The sequence below is a fragment of the Ascaphus truei genome, chromosome 11, assembly GCF_040206685.1.
Source record: "Ascaphus truei isolate aAscTru1 chromosome 11, aAscTru1.hap1, whole genome shotgun sequence".
NCBI classification, from domain to species: Eukaryota; Metazoa; Chordata; class Amphibia; order Anura; family Ascaphidae; genus Ascaphus; species Ascaphus truei.
Genome location: NC_134493.1, coordinates 59,829,185 through 59,851,037, shown reverse-complemented (window position 1 = coordinate 59,851,037; position 21,853 = coordinate 59,829,185). Strand labels below are relative to the sequence as shown.

General features: G+C 42.1%; 1 protein-coding gene and 1 long non-coding RNA gene across 3 annotated transcripts in view; one reads left to right on the top strand and one right to left on the bottom strand.

The window, feature by feature from the left end:
• LOC142463628 (uncharacterized) overlaps positions 1-21,853 on the bottom strand; it is a 125,810-nt gene that overhangs the window by 81,345 nt on the left and 22,612 nt on the right. The window lies entirely within an intron of this gene.
• On the top strand, positions 440-20,404 carry LOC142463647 (uncharacterized). Its single transcript, XM_075566613.1, has 4 exons — positions 440-746; positions 2,142-2,219; positions 2,585-3,330; positions 19,613-20,404. The coding sequence occupies exons 1-4, from the start codon at positions 470-472 to the stop codon at positions 20,402-20,404; spliced, it is 1,893 nt and encodes a 630-aa protein (XP_075422728.1). The 5' UTR covers positions 440-469.

Below are 21,853 nucleotides of genomic sequence, written 5' to 3'. Positions count from 1 at the left end.
ACGTAATCCTCGCTTCAATGACCAGGAAAATACAGCTCTTGTCACTGGCATTCTGGAGCACTATGACAGTCTCTATGGACATTTACTAGGTAAGTGTACCTTTACATTTATTATTCAAATACATGTGATCCTAGGTCATCTGAGTTTTGTTCATATGCAAATATGGGTTCAGAATATCTTTCTATGTTAATTAGTCTGGAAACACAGCTTTTTATCATGCCTTACAAGGACAACTAAACACAGGCGGTCAATTTGCCATAACTGCATACAATATGAATGCAACCTTGCTTACATGTATAGGTTTAGTAGTGAATGCTCATGTGCTTCACATATTACACCTAAAACAGCATGTTTGCTATCTCTTGGAACAGCTAGCAGTGTAGGAAACTGGTGCTTCTATTATTATTAATGTACCTCATATATTTTATATGTTTTTCAAGGGCGGACAAGTTCATCAAGCAGAAAAGAAATGTGGGACACAATAGTCATTGGTGTCAATGCGTGTGGGAATCATGTGAGGGACAAGCGGAATTGTCACAAGAGATTTGATGATATTAGGTCCAAATTGAAAAAGAAAATACAACACCAACGCGTGCATGCTACTGGCACTGGAGGTGGGCCGACACCACAACGTCTCATATTAAGTCCATTGGAGGAGCTGCTTCGGGCAAAATTACTTCCCGTCGTCGTGGAAGGCTTACCTGGTGACCGGGATATTGGAATTTATCCCTCACAATTTCCACCAGGTGAGAAATATTAATGTACTAGGCGTGTCGTTGCTTACAGTTATTTTGCATATTTACACTGCTTTTTATACTATCTTCACAATATAAGCATACCTGCATCTATATATGTATATGTCTGATTCTGTATATATATATATATCTCAAAATAGACATATATGTTGTAGTCCTACTAAAAGCAGTAACTAATATAGCACGTGCCATTGCGTGCTCATTTACATGTGAATTCCCAAAATGCATTGCTGCAGTGGAATCAATTGATGGTGGGCGAAGATGGGGAACAACAGGGTAGTACACATGTGTAACACATGTTAATGAGAAATTATTACTAGCTACAGGTACAGAACATAAATATGTATAATATTATTGTGTATTTTATTTATTTTACTCCGACAAACATGACATTACTGCCTATTTTAAGCATGCATCAAATATATTGCATGCAACGGCCTACAAACATCACTTGCACTAACACATCTATAGTTGTTAATGAAAAGGTCCATTTTTGATTTAAGTCATATACAGACAGCATAATGAGGCACACGTATCATATGTTATGTCATTGTTTTCATAACTTAAAAACTGCACACGACTATTTAGCTCATCTACCATTGTGTTAAAGCAGCTGCAATTAATATCTCATCACAGCATACACTTCAACAGAGGGGGTGGGGTTCAGCACACACTAATTACAGGCTCATTTTAGGGTCAACTTAGTTCACACCATTTTCACCTGTTTCAAGTAATTGAAAGGTGTGGCTGATTAGGCTTTTTGGGGAAGGGAATACCGTTATTACAACCTGACTAGCACAACTGAAGTTAATCACACTCATTTGAAAGCTTAACTTTAGCTACTAAATGCCCCAACAACTCATTACTTATCAAAGCGTACGTCACACATTAGTTCACTCATATCTATAGTTGAACTACTATCAACGACACATTATCACACACTGCATGTGTTGTCTTGTTGAGTCACAGCCACATTCAGGTGTGCCACATCTTATATTAATGTACCACACATATCCTCTACCAAAAACAACACTTTTTGCAATATGACCACCTTCATGATAACCATTGTGAATGGTCATCTCATGATAGTTATGTACATTATGATACTGATATCACTACACAACATATGATTTTTATGTACAAATTTAATGTATTTTTCCTCACGCATTACTGCAGAACCATAGTATGTTGTATGTTAGGGAACTCAAAACTTCTAAGTACACAGGCATGTACATTGTTATTACAACTATTTATGTTCACTTTCACACACACATTTTGGGTAAAGGAACTGATGCTGTTAGGTACTCATAAATACAGAACATACAATAACTGTTTGTTCAATATTTACACATGTAAATGTAAAACTAATGTTATTGTTAAATATAGTTGCCCCTGGAGGACATGTGTCACCTGAGACGGAACAAGTGTCTTCACCTGGGTCAGCCAGCTCAACACACCTAGAAGGTGAGTGTATCAGTTGGTGGCCATATAATATGTGCTCTTCTATATGTTATGTTGTCATGTTCATTATTTGTTTTGCACATGTTCTTTAAATAGGATTACTTAGTGTATGTGAAAATGAAGTGTAAGGCAACATGTATTGTGTTACTGATGTTAACTATCATGTAGGAGTTGTGAGTTTAGAGCAAGTTTTCATTCACTCATATTTCATACTGAGTCCAAACATTATTCTTAAGTCAAGGTAGTTTTTAATGTGAGGTTATAAAATGTATGGAAACATGTTAGTTGTTACTTATGACACAGTAGAATTACATAGTAACACAGCAGAGATTAACATGCCATTTAATAATGTGTACATTTATTTGTAGAACATGATGAAGAGGATTATGATGATGATGATGATGCCGCCGCCATAGACACACAAATACAAGCAAGTGACCATGAAGAGGTTCCAATTGAAACTGTTTTACCGCCAAATCGTCCAGCAAATACCACATACGATGCAATTGTAGCTTCTGAGGGAAAAATTGTGGAAGCAGAAAATCGTCGCCATTCTGACCTGATGACAGTGCTGGAAAGGATGATTGCACTGCAGGAAGAAACAGTTTCACAATTGGCACATCTCCACAGAGTCTTCATTGAAGTGCCTAAACAGTTGCAAAAAATCAACACCTCATTCGAAGCATTAGTTGTTCAGCAAACACAAGCTAATTACTTGAGAATGACTAATGTACCACAATTCAACTTGAACACCTCACAGGCAGGATCTGTTCATGCTGGTCAGTTTTCACCACATGCTTCTGATCTTCATTCACCAGGTCCGAATGTTACCGGTCAAGTAGCAGACATTGCTGTGCAGGTTCCTGACGACATCCTACCGCTGCCATCTGTACAAATTCAGCAGCTGACACCTACAAAGGAGGCCACAAAATCAAAACACAAGCAGTTACTACTGACCAGTTTTTGGTCAAAAACAACAAAAGACACACATGAAACAGACCAACCATCACTTGTGCAGTGTCTACCAACTTGCTCACATGTGTCAGTGGGCACAAGCCCTGTAGGTGATTCACTGCCCAAAAACCCTGTAGGTGAATCACTGGCCAAAAGCCCTGTAGGTGAATCACTGGCCAAAAGCCCTGTAGGTGAATCACTGCCCGAAAGCCCTGTAGGTGAATCAATGGCCTCAAGCCCTGTAGGTGAGTCACTGGCCACAAGCCCTGCCCGAGAAGTGCCAGAGGCCACTCAAAGTGGCTCTGTTGTGGCTAAAGTTGGTGGCAAACGAAAAAGGAAAATTCAAGAGACAACAAGCAGGCCTGTTACTCGCTCTCAAAAGGAACAAAAAAAATAAATTGTATAATTCACAAAATATGTCTTTGGCCTTGTTTTGTTGACTTCAGATTATCTAATTAATATTGTATGTATGCTGAAGACTGTGTTGTTTCCAAACTTTCAAATATGTTCTTGTACACGTGAAGTTTTGGAAATGTTAACACTCCTAATTAATGAATAGTGTTATAAATATTTATGTTTTAATCGTCTGTTCAGTAATGGTCCACCAGGAGCCAGTTGCTAAGTTTAGAGAAGCTGCCATTGACTTTGCAGCAAAACATTGCATTTGGGTGTGTTACTTGATGTAATCATTGCATGTGCATATTATTCACATGCAATTATAAAAGCACCTATTTAACTGCAAACATCTTTCTTGTACGTGTACAGCAGGATTTTGTGTTAAATATTACTTACCTTTGCTGGCCATTGTAATGTTGTCCTTTAATCATTTATGTGTTCTTGTTTCAAGAACATCTCTGAATTTATACTAATATATATGTAGTATGTATGCATATATGCACACACACACACAGACACACACTGTGTGTGTGTGTGTGTGTGTGTGTGTGTGTGTATGTATATATAGTACTATCTAAACTGGTATAGATGTATTTACAAAAAACATACACTTCATGCTTCCTTGTGAAAACACAGTATTTAAATAATACAGGCCTAATGTTTGAGAACTATACTAAGTGTGAGCCTCTAACATTATTGGGCGCAAACAAATGTTTATTACTTAATTCACTCATGTTTATCACCATTTAAATAGGTTTCATACAAGGCCTACTTACTGCCATCAATATGTTGTGTGTACTCCTGCAATATAAAAAAAAAAAAAAAAAAAAAATTATATATATATATATATATATATATATATATATATATATATATATATATATATATATATATATATATATATATATATATATATATATATATATATATATATATACACACATACACATACAAACACACAATATACATATAGTACAATATACACTTTATATATATATATTTATGAGAGAGATATATTTATATATATATAGATACACACGTATTTAAACTCATGCAGACAGGGAGTTAACCAGACTTTCAAATACACAAAGAAATGTAGGTGGGAAAAAAACATTTCATTTTGCAGGTGTGTGTATTTACTGATATGGCTGTCTAAGCACTATTTTCACACAGTGCTCTTTGTTATTTTTCAAGAAAACTCAATGTTACTGAATTAAAAGTGTAGTAATGTTTTCAGAAACGAGATAAAAAAAGGATACATGTTTGTCCCACATGCGGCTATCACAAACCACAAATGTTCAAGCAATTAAAACTACAAATCCAATTGGCGTTTGAAATAAGGAGTTACAGTTTATACTTTTGTTGACCTTGAAAAGGAAACACAGCAATTTGTTAGCCATTGAGAAGTTTCATTTTGATGAGCAAAGAACAGATACCTGCACACATCTTTTGTGCTAATCTGCAATGGCTGATGAATTCGTGAAAATTATGAATCCGAATTTAGGCTATAAATACATGGTGTCAGAAGCTATTTTGAGAACTTGCGGACACCAAGCGAGCACAAGCCAAATCTATGATTTGATTCGAGCAAAATATCCTTATTACCAAGACCGTCGGCATGCGCGCAATTTTAATTCCTCAATAAGATTCACTTTATCAACTAATGACTTTTTTGAACGTGTGCAGGATAAGCTAGAAGACAACTATGGTTTCTGGAAGATTGCCAAAGAAAAACATTTCACCGTGAAAGAGGGCACATATATTGTGGTTAAAGGCATATTTATTCCTAATGCCAATAGCAATGGATCCGCTACTACTGTTCCGTGTGAATCGATACCTGCTGCAATATCTGCACCCTCCATTCCTGAAACCCACATTGTACAACAACAAAACTACTATGATTATGTACCAAGCCTTTCAGCTGAAAATGCATTGGAATGGGTACCCGAAGAAATGAACCTACCTCCCGACCAATTGTTTGAAGAAAGCAGTGGCGATTCCTATGAGCACTTCATGGAGGAGATGTGTGTCATACTGGATTCAGCGGGTGGGTCAAGCGTGGATGAAAAGCCTTGCATTTCTGGAGCGACCAGTTGCAGCCAGACGAAGAGTTAATTCTAGAAGAATGGTAAATATAACAACCGTTATGAGTTGACTCTGCGTTTAAATGTTTTTTTTTTTGTAACCACCATTTTCCCTTTCAATGCGTGGATACAGCGTAACATTGCAGACTGCATAACATGTAGCGATCACAAATAAATTGTTTCCGAATACAATATAGTAGAACCTGAAAGAGTAGTACACATTGCTGACGGAATAAATATACGTACTTTCCTATCACTGTAAACATATTAGCAACATTTTACCATAACTCTAACACATACCTGTTTTGTTATCATGCTACATCTACAACATTTAAAAGCGGGTCCACCACGTATGACGTGGGACCCTTGTCATGGCCCAAGGCGTCCTTAAAAAGGATTACGGGTGTAAGTCCCGCCCCCAAGCGACGTGCGCGCCTCAAAGCCTATTGGCTGTCATGTTTTGTTATAGTAACGGTAACTGCAGTGTGTCATGTGTGCGGCTCAGTGTTTGTAGGCGTCAACTGGGCGTTAGCCGAATGTTAATTGAGTGGGAGGAGTGTTAGCGTGCGTTTCACGCTGGTTTAACATGACGTCACACGTATTGCATTTGCGCATTGTGTTATCGGCCGTCCTTTCTGTCCAAACACGTCTGTTTAAAAAGAATACAGATGTACTCGTTTAGAACGAATGTAGTTTCGTATTCATTGTATTTGAAATAAAGATTTTATGTTTAATGGTATTTTCAAGATGTATTGAACGCAAAACGTACGCTTTGTTTTGCGCATGCGCTAACAGTTAGTGCAGCCAAGCGTGAAGTGCGTGCGCACACTAAGATGTGCGCGCACATTTTTCAGTATACAGGCAACGTTCACATCATATACATAGTTATGCCTGCTACAAATTTAAAAAAACATTACATACTGATGTACACTTGTACTTCTAACATATAAGTGAGTGACGTGTGTATGTACACAATCATATAGAGCTGTGTAACGCGTTGTCACGGTTACATATATAGTAAGGTGCCATATTTGACCATCATGTGTTTGCTGTATTTCAGAGATGTCGGGGAAGATACAATCGGATCAATGTATGATTTCAGAAGAGTCTACCTTTATATGAGATGATTGTGAGGAGGAGCCACCGACTACTATACTACATATGGAACTAATTTTATATTGCTTGCAGCGCTTATTAACAAACAATTAAAAATGTGATACCCTTATGCCTATATTGCATAAGCACTTAATTAACATAATGATGTTGCAAAAGAGTGCCTCATGACTTTTTAGTGAGTGTTCTTTAATTACTACTAGCATTTTATGGCATGGTGTGTTTTATATATAACAACCATTCCCACTCTGCTAACACATTTGTGTATTCTATTGTGTAATGGAACGTATGACTGTCGAAACTATGTAACAATAATAATAATTATAATATGAGCATGTTCATGTATAGCGCTGCTAGTTGTACGCAGCGCTTTACAGACACATTTTTCAGGCTGAGGTCCCTGGCCCGTGGAACTTACAATTGATTTTGTGCCGCCTGAGGCACAGGGAGATAAAGTGACTTGCCCAAGGTCACAAGGAGCCGACACCGGGAATTGAACCAGACTCCCCTGCTTCAAACTCTCAGTGCCAGTGTGTGTCTTTACTCACTGAGCCACTCCTTCTCCCAATGTAAAGGACACTTACAACCAACTAGCCATTTTTTGTTAAAAATCTCTTGTTACATGGGTATGTTGATAAAATGGTTTGGGACTGTAGCAAATAATGTTATTGGCCAGATGTTGTGGTCCCCTACAATGCATGATGTTCTGAATATGACATCAACATCATGTAATGAAGTACGTTTCTGTGTATATTTCATTAACCTAACTAACTATAGTTTACTGTGTTTATTAAACGTTCTAAAAATACATAGTATAGTCAATATGATGATATAAGCTACCATAATAAAGCTGGAGTTATCATTTGTCGGTGTTATACATGGATCCTACACAAATTGATACAGACACAAACAGTTGTCTTAAAAAGTGTGTCTATGCTAATGTGCACGTGATTGACGTTACAATTGTGAGAATACTTGATAATTATCATCATGATAATGATGAAGTGACGTGATTTATATTCCAAAAATATTACCAACATTGTCATATTGGTAAATTAGAAATGCTAAATGACAGTAACATTTGCGATAAAATTGTGTTTTCTGTTAACAGTTTTACACTTGGTACATGTAGGACACATCCACACACGTGTGACTTATACATACACATGTCACAAATTTAAATTAATGTTGACTATTAATTCCTAGCATTAAAAAACACCTACATTGCTAAATATAAGATGTAGTACGCATTGTTGTGATTACAGGCATTCATGCATGGAGTGTTATGATCAGTCAATTTCATCCGTGATGAATGAGCTCCCGTAAGTAAACAAATAAGTACAGTAATCCCCTTGTCTCCAAACACCTCTATATTACATTAATGGAATTTATAAGGAAACATACATAAAATGTGATGAAATGGGAGTAATCATTTTCTAATACAATGCACATGAAAGGTCAAGAGTAGCTAAATGCATATACATGATACAGAAAGTACATATATGTTACATTTGTGTTTAAACCAATATGTTGGGTTTTGACTTCAAATAATTATAGGAAGATTGATGTAGGCACATCTTATGAGAGATGTCAGCAAATATACATACCATGATCAGTCATACTGGAGATATACCTATAATGCAAAGGAACAATATATAAATTGCAAACATTGACATGCCATCTTCAGTACCGTAAACAACACAGCAAAGTGTGTATTTGGTGTTGAATGTGCAACACCATGTATATTTAATGACATTCAAAATGTAAATCAGCCTGGTGTACACATCATATGGATGTACATGTTACACTGCACCAATAACATTGTATGTAAGCATACTAGAAGCATGAATGAGTATGGGCATAATATGTGTATTGTGTTAGCATAAGGAACAACACAATGCTAAAATATTAGTGCTTTGTTACCCCAGTTGTATTCACATACACACAACTAAAGTACAATTGAAGAGGGATTATATAACCTGTGCAACAATAACATACCGGTGCCACATCCCTTTGTGCACACAGCAGAGAAAAGAAAGGTGTGCAACCCATATTCATCTGTGTCCTACCAGAAGGGTATATAAAAAAACATTATTGTTAAGATAACATAATGTAACTATAAAAGTATAACTTGGAACATATATGTTTTTACTTACAAGAAAAAAATGAATTGATGAGATTCTGGCGTGTCTGGCCACCACTGGCTGTTTGTTCATTTTCAGCAGCTACATGGGTGGGATGCTCGTCTACCAAAGCCTCAGCTAGGTCTGATTGTACATTGTGCCTGAGTGCAACATTGTGCAAAATGCAACAGGCAAGGATAATATCAGACACTTTTTGAGGCTTGTATAGAAGAGCCCCACCAGTTCTGTCCAGACACCTAAATCTGGTCTTGAGTAGGCCAAATGTCCTCTCTATAACAGATCTTGTAGATATATGGGCTGCATTGTACCTCTCCTCTGCTTCAGTTTGAGGGTTTAGCACCGGAGTCAAGAGCCACGGCCTAATTCCGTATCCTGAGTCACCTATAATGAATGGAGCACACATAAGCTGACATTAGTGATCAAATTGTACAATGCCAACATTCCTAAATAAAAATGTGTTTTGTGTTAGAACATGTAAATGTGTACTCACCCAGCAGCCAACCATGTTCAAAATGTCCCTCTTCGAACGCATGGAAGACTGAAGAGTTCCTCAGGATAGAGGAATCGTGACTGGAACCAGGGAATTTGGGTACCACATGCATTATCCTCATCGTCGCATCACATACCACCTGTACATTGAGTGAATGGTAGTGCTTACGATTGCGGTACACATGCTCACTCTGACTAGGTGCAATCAAAGCAACGTGTGCAATCGATTGCACCCAGCACACATGGTATCCCTGCTATATTATAAAAGCCAGTCCTGACTTCCAGCCACTCTGTCGCCTCTGTAGGAAAATGAATATAATTCCTAGCGCGTCTATTGAGTGCATAGAGAAACTGGGTCAAGGCCCGCGAGAATGTAGATTGCGAGACCCCGCCCACTATGCCCACAGTTGTCTGGTATGACGCGGAAGCAAGATAATGTAATGAGCACAGCATTTTAACAAGCCCAGGGACTGCACGACCTCTGGCTGTGAAAAAATCTAAATCTCCCCTTATCTCCTGATAAAGAGATAAGATTGCTGCTGAACTCAAACGATAGCGACTTACTATCTCCTCCTCACTCATCCCATTTAACAGGGTTCTCTCCCTGTACAGACGCGGACGAGGCACAACTTGTCTCCTCTGTCTTCTCCTCTGATCTCCTGTCCCTCTACCTGTCCCTCGGCCTGTCCCTCTCCCTGTCCCTGTCGTATCCGCGTGACTGTCCCTGTCACTGTCCCTCGGTGTGTCCCTCCCTTGCCCTATATGATTCTCTTGATCATCAAGCATGTCATAGAAAAGAATGTTCCTCCGTCTCCTAAACAATCTCAACATTTTGAAATGAGTAGCTGTGAATGAGCAGGTAATGGGCGTCCTTTAAATAGGTATGTGATGATGTCAGGTGACATAGTAAAATGCAAGGTGTTACATTAACATAATAAAGTACTTCTGTGGCAAGCTGTGTGCAGTTGTTGTTATAAGTATTTGTTGTGTGTATTCTGCAGGGAATGATGATATTTGCCAATGATGTGACGTGAAGCTTTGTACAAACATTGCTTGCAAATAAATAGTTGCATGTGCAATGCATGTAAAACTTCTGAACGCAAGAGTCAGTCATGTAATTAGACAAAAAGGCTGAGATTGACGTGGGAAAAGTTTTGTGTAACATGTGTAATTAGCCATGTTATTGTGACATGTTGACAACAATGAATAGTCGTGTGCATATGCATGCATTTCTGTAAGGAGGATAGTTGCTATAGAATGAGTTTACAAGGTGTCCCAATGATGAATTACTGTACATGTGTGTATAAGTTAGGTTGAAGTGCTTGTAATGCAACGGTTACAATGTAAACATGCAATGTGATTGATCGTCCAATAAGTGACGTCATGAAAATAGGGAGGACCCAAAACTATATGTAAACATGAGAATACAGATTAACATTAACGTTTAAATATGCGTGACACATTACAAGCATTGTGTAATGTAAAGGAAGATGAATATACGGTGTATGTGTGACATGTGTGACATGTGTAACATCATGTAAATAATTGTCGCTCAGATCAGTAAAATGTGTGATATGATGTGAGGTTCTCCTTTAAGAGTTGAGTATAGTATTTTCCCTTGACACATCATCACATGTTGAGTAATGTGACCCGCAAATGCTGACAACATGTAAAAGTACAATGTTATGCAAATAATACACGTCAGCTGTGACACAATGCAGGGAATGCCCCCCACACTGTAATGCAAATGACGTTTGTATTGTGAGCAATGAAACGTAAACAGTACTATACTGTTATACGTTCCCGCTCCATTGACTCCATTGATGTACAGAAGTATTTTTTTTTCTAAGTGCCGTTCCGGCAGCCTTAGCGATCGTTCTCCCCTCCAAACTGCCAACTTTAGTTGGCGGGAGAAATTGGCCATAACATCTCAATTTCATAGTGCCGATCAGCCCCGATAAGCTGATTTTTTTTGTTGAATCCAGCCGATTTAAAAAAGTGGCGATCAGTGGCGAAAACAGGCTTATCGGCAGCCGACTGGCCATAACAAAATAATCGGCTCCGAAACCTGGTGAAATCAAGCACTTATCGGCGCTTACTGAATTTCAAACCCAATTTTGGCTATAAAATGGCGATAATTCCCTTATCAACGCTTACTGCATGAGGCCCTTAGTTTACACACACACACACATATATACACACACACACACACAAACACATATATACATATATATTCATATTCTCACACACACACACACAACACAGTTTAGATATTTTGGCAAAATTATTATATTTCTCTCTCTATATATATATAGCTCCTGCGTGTATAAATGTGATTTCCTCCAAACAATCTAAATAATTTGGGCTAGAAGTGTATAATCCGCCTGTTATAAATAGCAGAGAACATCACACTTCCTACAAACACTGAGAGTAACGCAGAGACCTTTCCCTAGCAGGAGATATTCTGGTCATTTCTAAGGACTGATAATATTCTGTGTGGGGAGGAGGGAGGCTGCAAAATGGAGAAAACCCAGCACTTTTACACAACCCGCAGAGGGGACTGTGAGAATGGAGCTGTAATTACTTGAGCCCCCCCAGCTATCTGTCTGATCTCTGTACAGGGGCTCACATGCTGTAATGCAGAGACGGTGATACTCACTACCTGTGTGTACATCTGCTGTCTCCCATGTATGTGTGGGTACTTAGAGTGTGGTTTTATCATAGAATAAAACAGGAAGGGTATCGCAGACCACCTAGTATTATCCCACTTCTCCTGCAGCATTCACGTGATGAGAGCTGGCACATATATACCAGAGGAATGTATATACACGAGGCTGAATTAGAGAGCGTCCATATTACATGTATCCTCTTACCTTCTTACTGTATATAACACATACACTAGTTAAACTACTGCTACATGTGTGTGTATCTGTATGTGTATATACAATATATATATGTTGTTAGCCATACAGACTACCATTAACCATTTATTCCATTAGTGTTTCTACTCTCTGCTCTGCCTCCTTATTCAGTCTGTCTCACATACTCATACATGTCACTTGCTATTACTGCTGATGACTTTTATTGCATACTGATTGCTTTTTATCACACCCGTCTAGCATTGGTCCTTAGGACTACTCTGGTTATTAGAATAATAAAATCCACTCTACATTTTACATACGGAACTGCCGCTTCTTTGTGTTTTGTTTTTTGTTTATCTCATTGGTCAGGCATGACCATATAGAAGCCTTGCCTAGTCCGTATAGACTGTGCCGATGCTAACACCAGCATGTCCTCTATATACTATTTTTTATCTACTACAAGACTTACATTATTCTATGTACTTCACATTTCTGTTTATATTATAACACTCACGATATAATACACTGCACAAGTTATTACTTATTTATCACTTACTAGCACTACTATTTGTTTTTGTGTTTATATATATATATATTAAGGTTATGGTGGGTAAAAAAGTGACAAAAACCCTCCACAGTAAAGCATAAACAACTGTAAATATTACTGTATGTTCATTTGCATGTCCTATAAAGGTCTGCAACCCTGTCTTTCCCCATTATCGCCCAGCATACAGCGCTTCCTCTGCAGCAAGTGATTCTGGGAAATGACATGCAAATGAGCACTCAGTGCCACCTTTTGTCTCAAGCTCGTATTACACAAGCAAATCCTCAAGCCAATGCATGCTGTTTTAAACACAGCTTTTAGACAGATCCTGGGATGAGATGCAAAGCCATTAAACCCACTCACAAACATGTTTCAACCTTGATGGGTATCATTAGTGTGAGGTTGGTTGTAATAGCTAAGTTGGTTTGAATATATTCAAACCAACTTAGCTATTACAACCAACCTCACACTAATGATACCCATCAAGGTATATATATATATTGTGGTATCATTGCTGTCCTCTAGGGGCTGAATAGGGCAGCTATAGGACTTTTGGCAGCGCAGAGTTAATTCCTCAAAGAGAAACCAATAGCTGCTAACTAATGAAGCTAATCAGTTTACTCTGAATAGTCAGGGTGTGCTTTAAAAGATTGGAAGCTGCCATGCACTGTGAGACTGTTTTTTCCCACAGAAAAGGGGGAGACAGAGGAGCTCCCCAGTTAACGGAAGCTTGTTAAAAGAAACTGGTAAAGAGTGAGAGACACTGCAGAGAAAGTGCTGTGCTGAAGCAGTGACGTCTGCACCAAAACCTGGACTTACAGATAAGCCAAACCCTTATTTGCTGTTTACAGAGTCTTTATATGCTCTGCAATAATAATCTGTTTGGGGTGGAATGAGCTTAGCTATCCATCCGGGTTAGTAAGGGTTGGAGCTGAATGTGTACTTAGATCCCCGAAAGGGATAGGATTTTATTTTATTATTTGTTTTTTCTTAAAGGGACAGTGGGCCCGTTGTTTGATTTAATCCCTGTAAATACACCCCTGCTTAGAAAATTCAGTGTTTCCAGCCTTAAATTGGGACAAACGAGACTGCAACATGGTGTGGGCATCACACACACACAAACAAACACACACACACACACACATCTATCTATCTAGGGGAGCAGGGCTCCAGTGTAAGAGGGGAGCAGGGATACAGTGTAAGAGGGAAGCAGGGATCCAGTGTAAGAGGGAAGCAGGGATCCAGTGTAAGAGGGGAGCAGGGATCCAGTGTAAGAGGGGAGCTGGGCTCCAGTGTAAGAGGGGAGCAGGGCTTCATCGTAAGAGGCAAGTAGGGCTCCAGCGTAAGAGGGGAGCAGGGCTCCAGCGTAAGAGGGGAGCAGGGCTCCAGCGTGATGACATCAAACAGTGAGACTGTGGAAATCCACAGACACCCCGTGTCCGTAACATATCACTACATATTTCGTCACTACCAAAGCGACTTCTTCAAATAATAAATAGGCAATGATTAAATTAATATAAATAGGTACAACAAAAAACAGACAAAGATGCCCAAAGCTACTTCCAATGTGACAAAAATACACAATGCAATACCTATATAGTCTCTTGAAAAAAGGGTAATTTAGTTGAACACTTTGGCTAAAGCGTCTTAAGCCTGCTGCCACTTTCAAGGCATGACCATAGCAGGTCCAAACACTCCCTGGGTTAAAATTCTTATTAACCTGTATATTTAAAGGAAGAATGATCACATTGGATCTGTCGTAATCTGGCAAAATTAAACTGACCTGCCAACTTGGAAAGTGGGGAGTTGCAAGCTTAAACCTTGGGGGAGAGGGGCCACTACCCTCCCAAAAGCAGCTGAGAAAAACTGCACACAGTTAATAATCACACAGATACCCAACAAGCTCTGAGAAACCCATTTTTTCAAGAGATATATAGGTATTGCATTGTGTATTTTTGTCACATTGGAAGTAGCTTTGGGCATCTTTATCTGTTTTTTGTTCTATACATTTAGCCACGCCCACTTGCACTCCTTTTGACACACATATATATTATTTATATATATAATGTGGTAATGGTAGGGGTTTCTCAGAGCTTGTTTGGTATCTGTGTGTTTAAATATAAATAGGTCACCATAATCCATATGCATAGTGTGTGATGGTGAGGGGTTAACTAGGCTCTCTAATAAAGGTTAGGCACATTTGGTTACCTCTGTTCTATGTTTTGGTGTTCAAGAGTGTCAGCTCTTGATCCCAACCGTTGTATTTGCATCATGTATAATTATGCGACAATAAAGATGTTCTGTGTTCTTCCCTTTCCGGGTATGCCAGCGAGCAGGGATTGCTAGGGCATAAGTTTCCGGGTATGCCAGCGAGCAGGGACTGCTGGGGCATGAGTTTCCGGGTATGCCAGCAAGCAGGGATTGCTAGGGCATGAGTTTCCGGGTATGCCAGCGAGCAGGGATTGCTAGGGCATGAGTTTCCGGGTATGCCAGCGAGCAGAGAATTGCTAGGGCATGAGTTTCCGAGTATGCCAGTGAGCAGGGATTGCTAGGGCATGAGTTTCTGGGTATGCCAGTGAGCAGGGATTGCTAGGGCATGAGTTTCCAGGGGGGTTTTGCAGAGAAAGTGTTGTCAGAATGTGCAAAGGTATAATTATGCGACAATAAAGATTCCTCCACTGGTTGCACTCTATGTAAGTTTTTCAGGTATCACCTGGACAAATAGTCCATGCATATACTCAGTATATGTAATGGGTTGATATTGAAACTAAGGGCCTCATGCAGAGAGCATCGTTATTTCAAAACTCGGCATTTTTTGTTCAATTTCGCGCAGAAAACAGCAGAAAATGGCGAGTTACGAAAAACGCGCCATTTTTTTTTTCCTATGTCTAAAACTCGCCTCGCGGCTGGCGAGAACCTCCATCGCGCCATTTTTAAAACTCTCCGAATGCAGAGAGGTGCGAACGGCATGTAGCGGCTGTTCGCGCCAAGAAAATGGCGCGATTCTCGCATTTTTGCCGCGCCAGGAAAAGATGGCAAGATGGCGCTCGCCGCCTATAGTAAAGGGGAAAAAAAAGGCGCGAATTTGTTTTTACACGTTTCTGAAGCGCGCATCTCGCCAATTTAAACTCGCCACACGCATCCATGTTAAACATAGCAGAATTCGCACTTTTCTGCATATGGAGAATAAAACTCTCCAAAAAAGCTACTTTTTATGAAATTCGCCAATTTTAAAATTCTATCCTCTCTGCATGAGGCCCACAATCAGGAATCCAGTTAAAATAAAATAATAAAACTTTATTAATCAAAATAATAAGTGACTCTGTGCCTTTATTTACAGTGTATATTATTTAAAATCCCTTCAGGAGTTGGGTAGAATATAAGTTCCAAATACCAAGTTTATAACTTATAACACATTAAATAGTGTGTCTATGGTGAGGTAGCTTATATCTACTGAGACATCTCAAAATAAGGTAGGTACACGGAGTATAATAGATATATTTTACGGAATAAGCTATAAGGGGTCCCTAGGTTATGGGGGGATACCCAGCTACTGTCCTGGTCACCCAGAACCTATATAGGGGTTCATGGGTTCTCCAACCATAGATAAGGTTGTAAAGGGATTTAAAGTCCAGGCTAAGTTTATTTGATAGTGTGTGGGGAATATAGGCTAATAGAAAATAAAGTGCAGCTTTTTACTGTTTTCCCCAAACCCAAAGACATGAGACATATAACAGTATTTTTATTAACATTGGTTTAATATAAGATGTACTGTTGTGCACGGTATTATGGGCTGGGACTTCCAGAACCAATGTTCTGAGTGAGCCACTGGGCTACCAACTAGTTTTAACTGGCTTTATGGCATTTAACCCTTAATAAGTAGTTATAGGCGATGCTAGTGGATCTGTGTGACTGTGAGATGGGGAGAAATGAATGTTGGCAGGAAAGCGGTTATTCTATCCCAGGGAGTGTTTGGCTTTCATACAATTGGGAAGGTTCGGTGACAGGATTTCTGGTACCTGAGAAGGAACCTGATCTCAAAGGAATTTAGGATTAAAAACCCACCTGCAACTACGCACAATTCACATTACGCTGAAGAACTCTGCAAGCGCACAAGCGGGAAACTCAGAAATTAACCTGTTCATTAACTATATAACATCTACACTTGCCTAGGCAAGAAAAAGAACCCCTTTTAAACAAGCACTCATGTAATGGTAAATACAAATAGTTAAAATTAACCTTTATTAGTGTATATGGGTAAACTAAGTGAAAGGATGGACACACAACACAATTAAAAAGTATTAAACTAGATACCTCCCAGTCTTGTATACCGAACTGGTAACGGTAGTAGTAGAAGGAACCTTAGAGTAACTGGCACCTACAAGATAGATACGTTGCTGGTGCCTCAGGGTGGTATGTGTACTTGAAAAGGTCTTGTGTCTGTCAATTATATACCGGACAGTCACACATCTTTATAACCACGCCTGATTATTGTCACTCAATGAGAGTACATGATTAAGCTGTTAATGATTAATTAGTAAATGAGATCTCAAATCAACAAACTAAGTATATCCTTAGTGAAGTATATGTTGAGATAGATAGTACTCAAATCTCTGGAGTAGACATAAATTAAAAAAGGTCCTTCAAAGCAACGCAGGGTATTAAAAGTTAATATATAGATCAGGGGTGGGCAACCAATTTTTCAATGTAGCCACAGGTGTGGCGAATTAGATGTGAAAATAGCCACACCATGTAAGAATTTAGGTATTATGTTGAGCAGGCGAATATTTAAAACTCACATTGTTTGAACAAGTTTATTGAAAACATGAACACTTTGGCTACTCAGTAACAACTGTGTCAGACGTAAATGATGAAAACACACACACACACACACACACACACAAATTCGGTGGGGTGGTATGTTATTTATATATTCTCGGTCCACCCCACCACCCATCATCTCATTTCACCACCCTCATCTCATTCCCTCCCAAATCCATGATCAGGGGCACAGCCAGGACGTGACTGGGTACATAAGAAAGATACAAGCAGCCATTGCCCGCACGCAGCCACACACACACGCCCAGCCAGCCACACACACAACCAGCCAGCCACACACACGTCCAGCCAGCCAGACACACGTCCAGCCAGCCACACACACGTCCAGCCAGCCACGCACATGCCCAGCCAGCCACGCAAACGCCCAGCCAGCCACGCACACGCCCAGCCAGCCACACACACATCCAGCCAGCCACACACACGCCCAGCCAGCTACGCACACGCCCAGCTAGCCACACACACATCCAGCCAGCCACGCACACGCCCAGCCAGCCACACACACAACCAGCCAGCCACGCACATGTCCAGCCAGACACACAAACGCCCAGCCAGCCACGCACACGCCCAGCCAGCCACACACACATCCAGCCAGCCACACACATGCCCAGCCAGCCACACACACGCCTAGCCAGCCACACACACATCCAGCCAGCCACACACACCCAGCCAGCCACACACACGCCCAGCCACGCACACGCACATCCAGCCACGCACACGCACACACCCAGCCACACACACACACACACCGAGCCACACATACACACAACCAGCCCTTCATCTCCCCCCTGCACCCTTCATCTCCCCTCAGCACCCTTCATCTCCCCTCAGCACCCTTAATCTCCCTTCAGCACCCTTAATCTCCCCTCAGCACCCTTCATCTCCCCCCTGCACCCTTCATCTCCCACCTGCACCCTTAATCTCCCCCCAGCACACTTAATCTCCCCTCAGCACCCTTAATCTCCCCTCAGCACCCTTCATCTCCCCCCTGCACCCTTTATCTCCCCCCTGCACCCTTCATCTCCCCTCAGCACCATTCATCTCCCCCTGCACCCTTCATCTCCCCCTGCACCCTTCATTTCCCCTCAGCACCCTTCATATAACCCCTGCACCCTTCATATCCCCCCTGCACCCTTCATCTCCCCTCAGCACCCTTCATCTCCCATCAGCACCCTTCATCTCCCATCAGCACCCTTCATCTCCCCTCAGCATTCTTCATCTCCCCCCAGCATCCTTGAAAGCACCCCCACCCATCCCCGTCCCCAACCAATGCCTACCAGATCGCGGCGGCAGCAGCGGGCAGCAGTGGTGGCGAGCGGGCAGTGGTGGCACGCGGAAGGGGGGCAGTGGTGACGGGTGGCAGTGGTGGCGGGCGGCCGTCAGCACGTCACGCTGGAGCATGCTGGGGGTGGGGGGGGAGCATGTCATGGAGCTGCCTCGCAGGGGAGGGAGCGCGCATCACGCGCCTGCTGGAGCGGGCTGGGGTGTTGGAGGGAGAGGAGCGCGTCACACCGCTGGAGCGCGCTCCTTACCACGGAAGGGGAAGGGGGAACGGGAAAGGGGGGGGTTGAGTGTCCCGGCGGCCCTGTTCGCCACAGTTTTACGGCCAATTCGCCACAAGTGGCGAATGGCGACAGGGTTGCCCACCCTGGATATAGATAATAAAGCTACTGTGTAGCTGGCCAAACACGTCAACAGTGCACATGGAGGTGACATTTCCAACCTACATTTCAAGGGTAAATATCAACTCCCAGAAACAATCAGAAGGGGTGACTTGAGAGCTCCTCAAAAAAGAGGCCAAGTGGATTTATACCCTGGGGACTCTGTAACCTCAGGGTTTAAATGAGGGATTCATGTTTGCCCCATTTATTGGCTAGAATATTCTTTGTAGAAAGGAGGCGTGGACAGGGAGGTAAATGGCAGCTTAGAGAGTGAGCTCCATCCCCTCCGGCGTTTCAAAACGATCTAACTCCAGCAAAAACACAGTAACTGCATAATTCAGAACCTGCACAACGTGTCTAAATATACAGAGATGGCATCAACCAAAACTTTAAGGAAAAAAACACAGCCGGTGTCTAATTATTTTAAGAACAAAGAGGCTGCCAGGGCGGACATACCTGAATCTTCAGTGCAGACAGCATCAGCAGACCCAGAACTGGACTCCTCACCTGAAGAACCAGACAATATGGCTGTAATGAGATGTAAGAACATGAAGGAGTTCTGCAGCAATATGAAACAATTCTTTAAGTCTGAACTATGGGCACTTCGGAAGGATGTGGATGCACTGGGGGAGCGTACGGCCGCTTTGGAATCCAGGGCAGATGAGACAGCTACAACCACAGTACAAACGCAGACTCAAATATCCACCCTAAAGGCACAGATAACTTCCCTAGAAGATAAAAATGAGGACGCAGAGAACCGCGATCGGCGCTGTAACATACGGCTGAGGGGGGTCCCAGAATCTATCACAGACCCAGAGGAATTCACCTCGAGGTGGCTAGAACATTTATTCCCAGACATGGCGGCCAGAGACCTGGTTCTGGACAGGTGCCACCAGGCGCTGCGGGGAAGACCTCAGCAAGGAGATCCCCCGAGGGACGTGGTGCTTAGATTCCACTGTTACCGCACCAAAGAAGAAACATGCCGGATAGCAAGGGAACTGAAGGTGGTGGAGTTTGAGCAAATAAAATTTCAAGTTTACCAGATCTGTCATGGCCACGCTCGCAAAAAGGAGAGCATTAGCCCCCGTTACCAGAACACTGCGTGACCAAGAAGTAAGGTACCGCTGGCTATTCCCGTGTGCTTTAATGGTTTTTAAGAACGGGGTGACACATACCCTCAAAAAAGTGGAGGACACTGAGGGATTTCTGCAGAGGGTCCTGGGATCAGCACTGAGTCCCCCTCACCACGTGGCGGTACAAGATGACGCTCCCGCGTCCCCATAAACCGAGATAGTGACCCGCAGCTGAGACAATGAGCCCTCCATAAGCCGCCCCTGTTTATCCACAACCACGGCATTATACAGTTTGAACCAAACCCATTGAAGCCCCTACTGACCCTGTGACTGCACCGGACCCCTCTCACAGCCCGTACCAATCTCTAGAAATGAGATGCAGAACCCAGCAAGGCAGAAGGATCCACTCACGTTTTCGGAACAGCGGCCATCTTGCCTCGCTCCATCCCCGAGAAGCGCGGGACCTACACTGATCTCCGCGGGCTTTTCCAGTGACGTCATCGACCAGCGTCGCCCTCTCGCGAGAACTGGTACCGGGCGCCTGCGTGGTGGGAACTAGCAGCAGTGGCGCATGTGGAAGTCTCGGATCCTCCCCAAGATGGCCAAAGAGGAGCGCCGACACAGGGTTGCCCCCGAGGATGCAGAGAGCTACGAGCCTGGAAGGAGCGCGATCGCGACGAGACCACACTGCGGGAGACCGGACATGGCGGTCCCAGACTGGGGTTACCCACCAGATCGATGGCCTTGCACAAACAACCACACACACACAATAAAAAAGTTTTGAGGGAAGGGGGGGTGGGGGGGGGGGGTAACAGGGAGGGGGGAAGAGGGAGGGGAGATGAGGGTGGGAGGGGGTGGGTAGAGGGGGGATGGGGGATGACATATAACCCCTGAAGACAGATATCTCCCTAAACTGGATAGATTAACAGGTATATGCATCTCCTACAGGTATTGCGCCTATAAGCTCACACATAGATCCTAACTCCACCACAGGGATCACTATGAACAACATTAATAGAGAGGTGAGCTCCACGGCCATTCATTAGAGATCACAACCCGTATCATTATCTACCCAGTACCAGATGAGGGGATATCCTCCCAGCTTGAGTTACCAGGATGTCTAGCACAGGGTCAGCTATGTGACCCAACAACGTAGACGCCGGAGGTCTATAGATAATGAAATACTTAAGCTGGGAGTCATATCATTGCCGTTGCACCTAAAGAGTACATATAGATGGGTCTCTACATACGGCCACTGGGGGACTTGCAGATCACTATCCAAAGTGGGATAGATAGGTTAGGTAGTACAGACTGACAAGGGACAAACGTTCGGTCTGAAGGGTTCCGAATTGCAGGGAGGGGGGGGGAGGGGTAGTGTTTCCAAATAGAAGAGGAAGCCTATGGCCACGACCGCAACAGACCAGGGGACTAGGAGCTAGCACCCTTAATGGGGTTAATTAGTTAAGGGGTTGGATGTAGAGC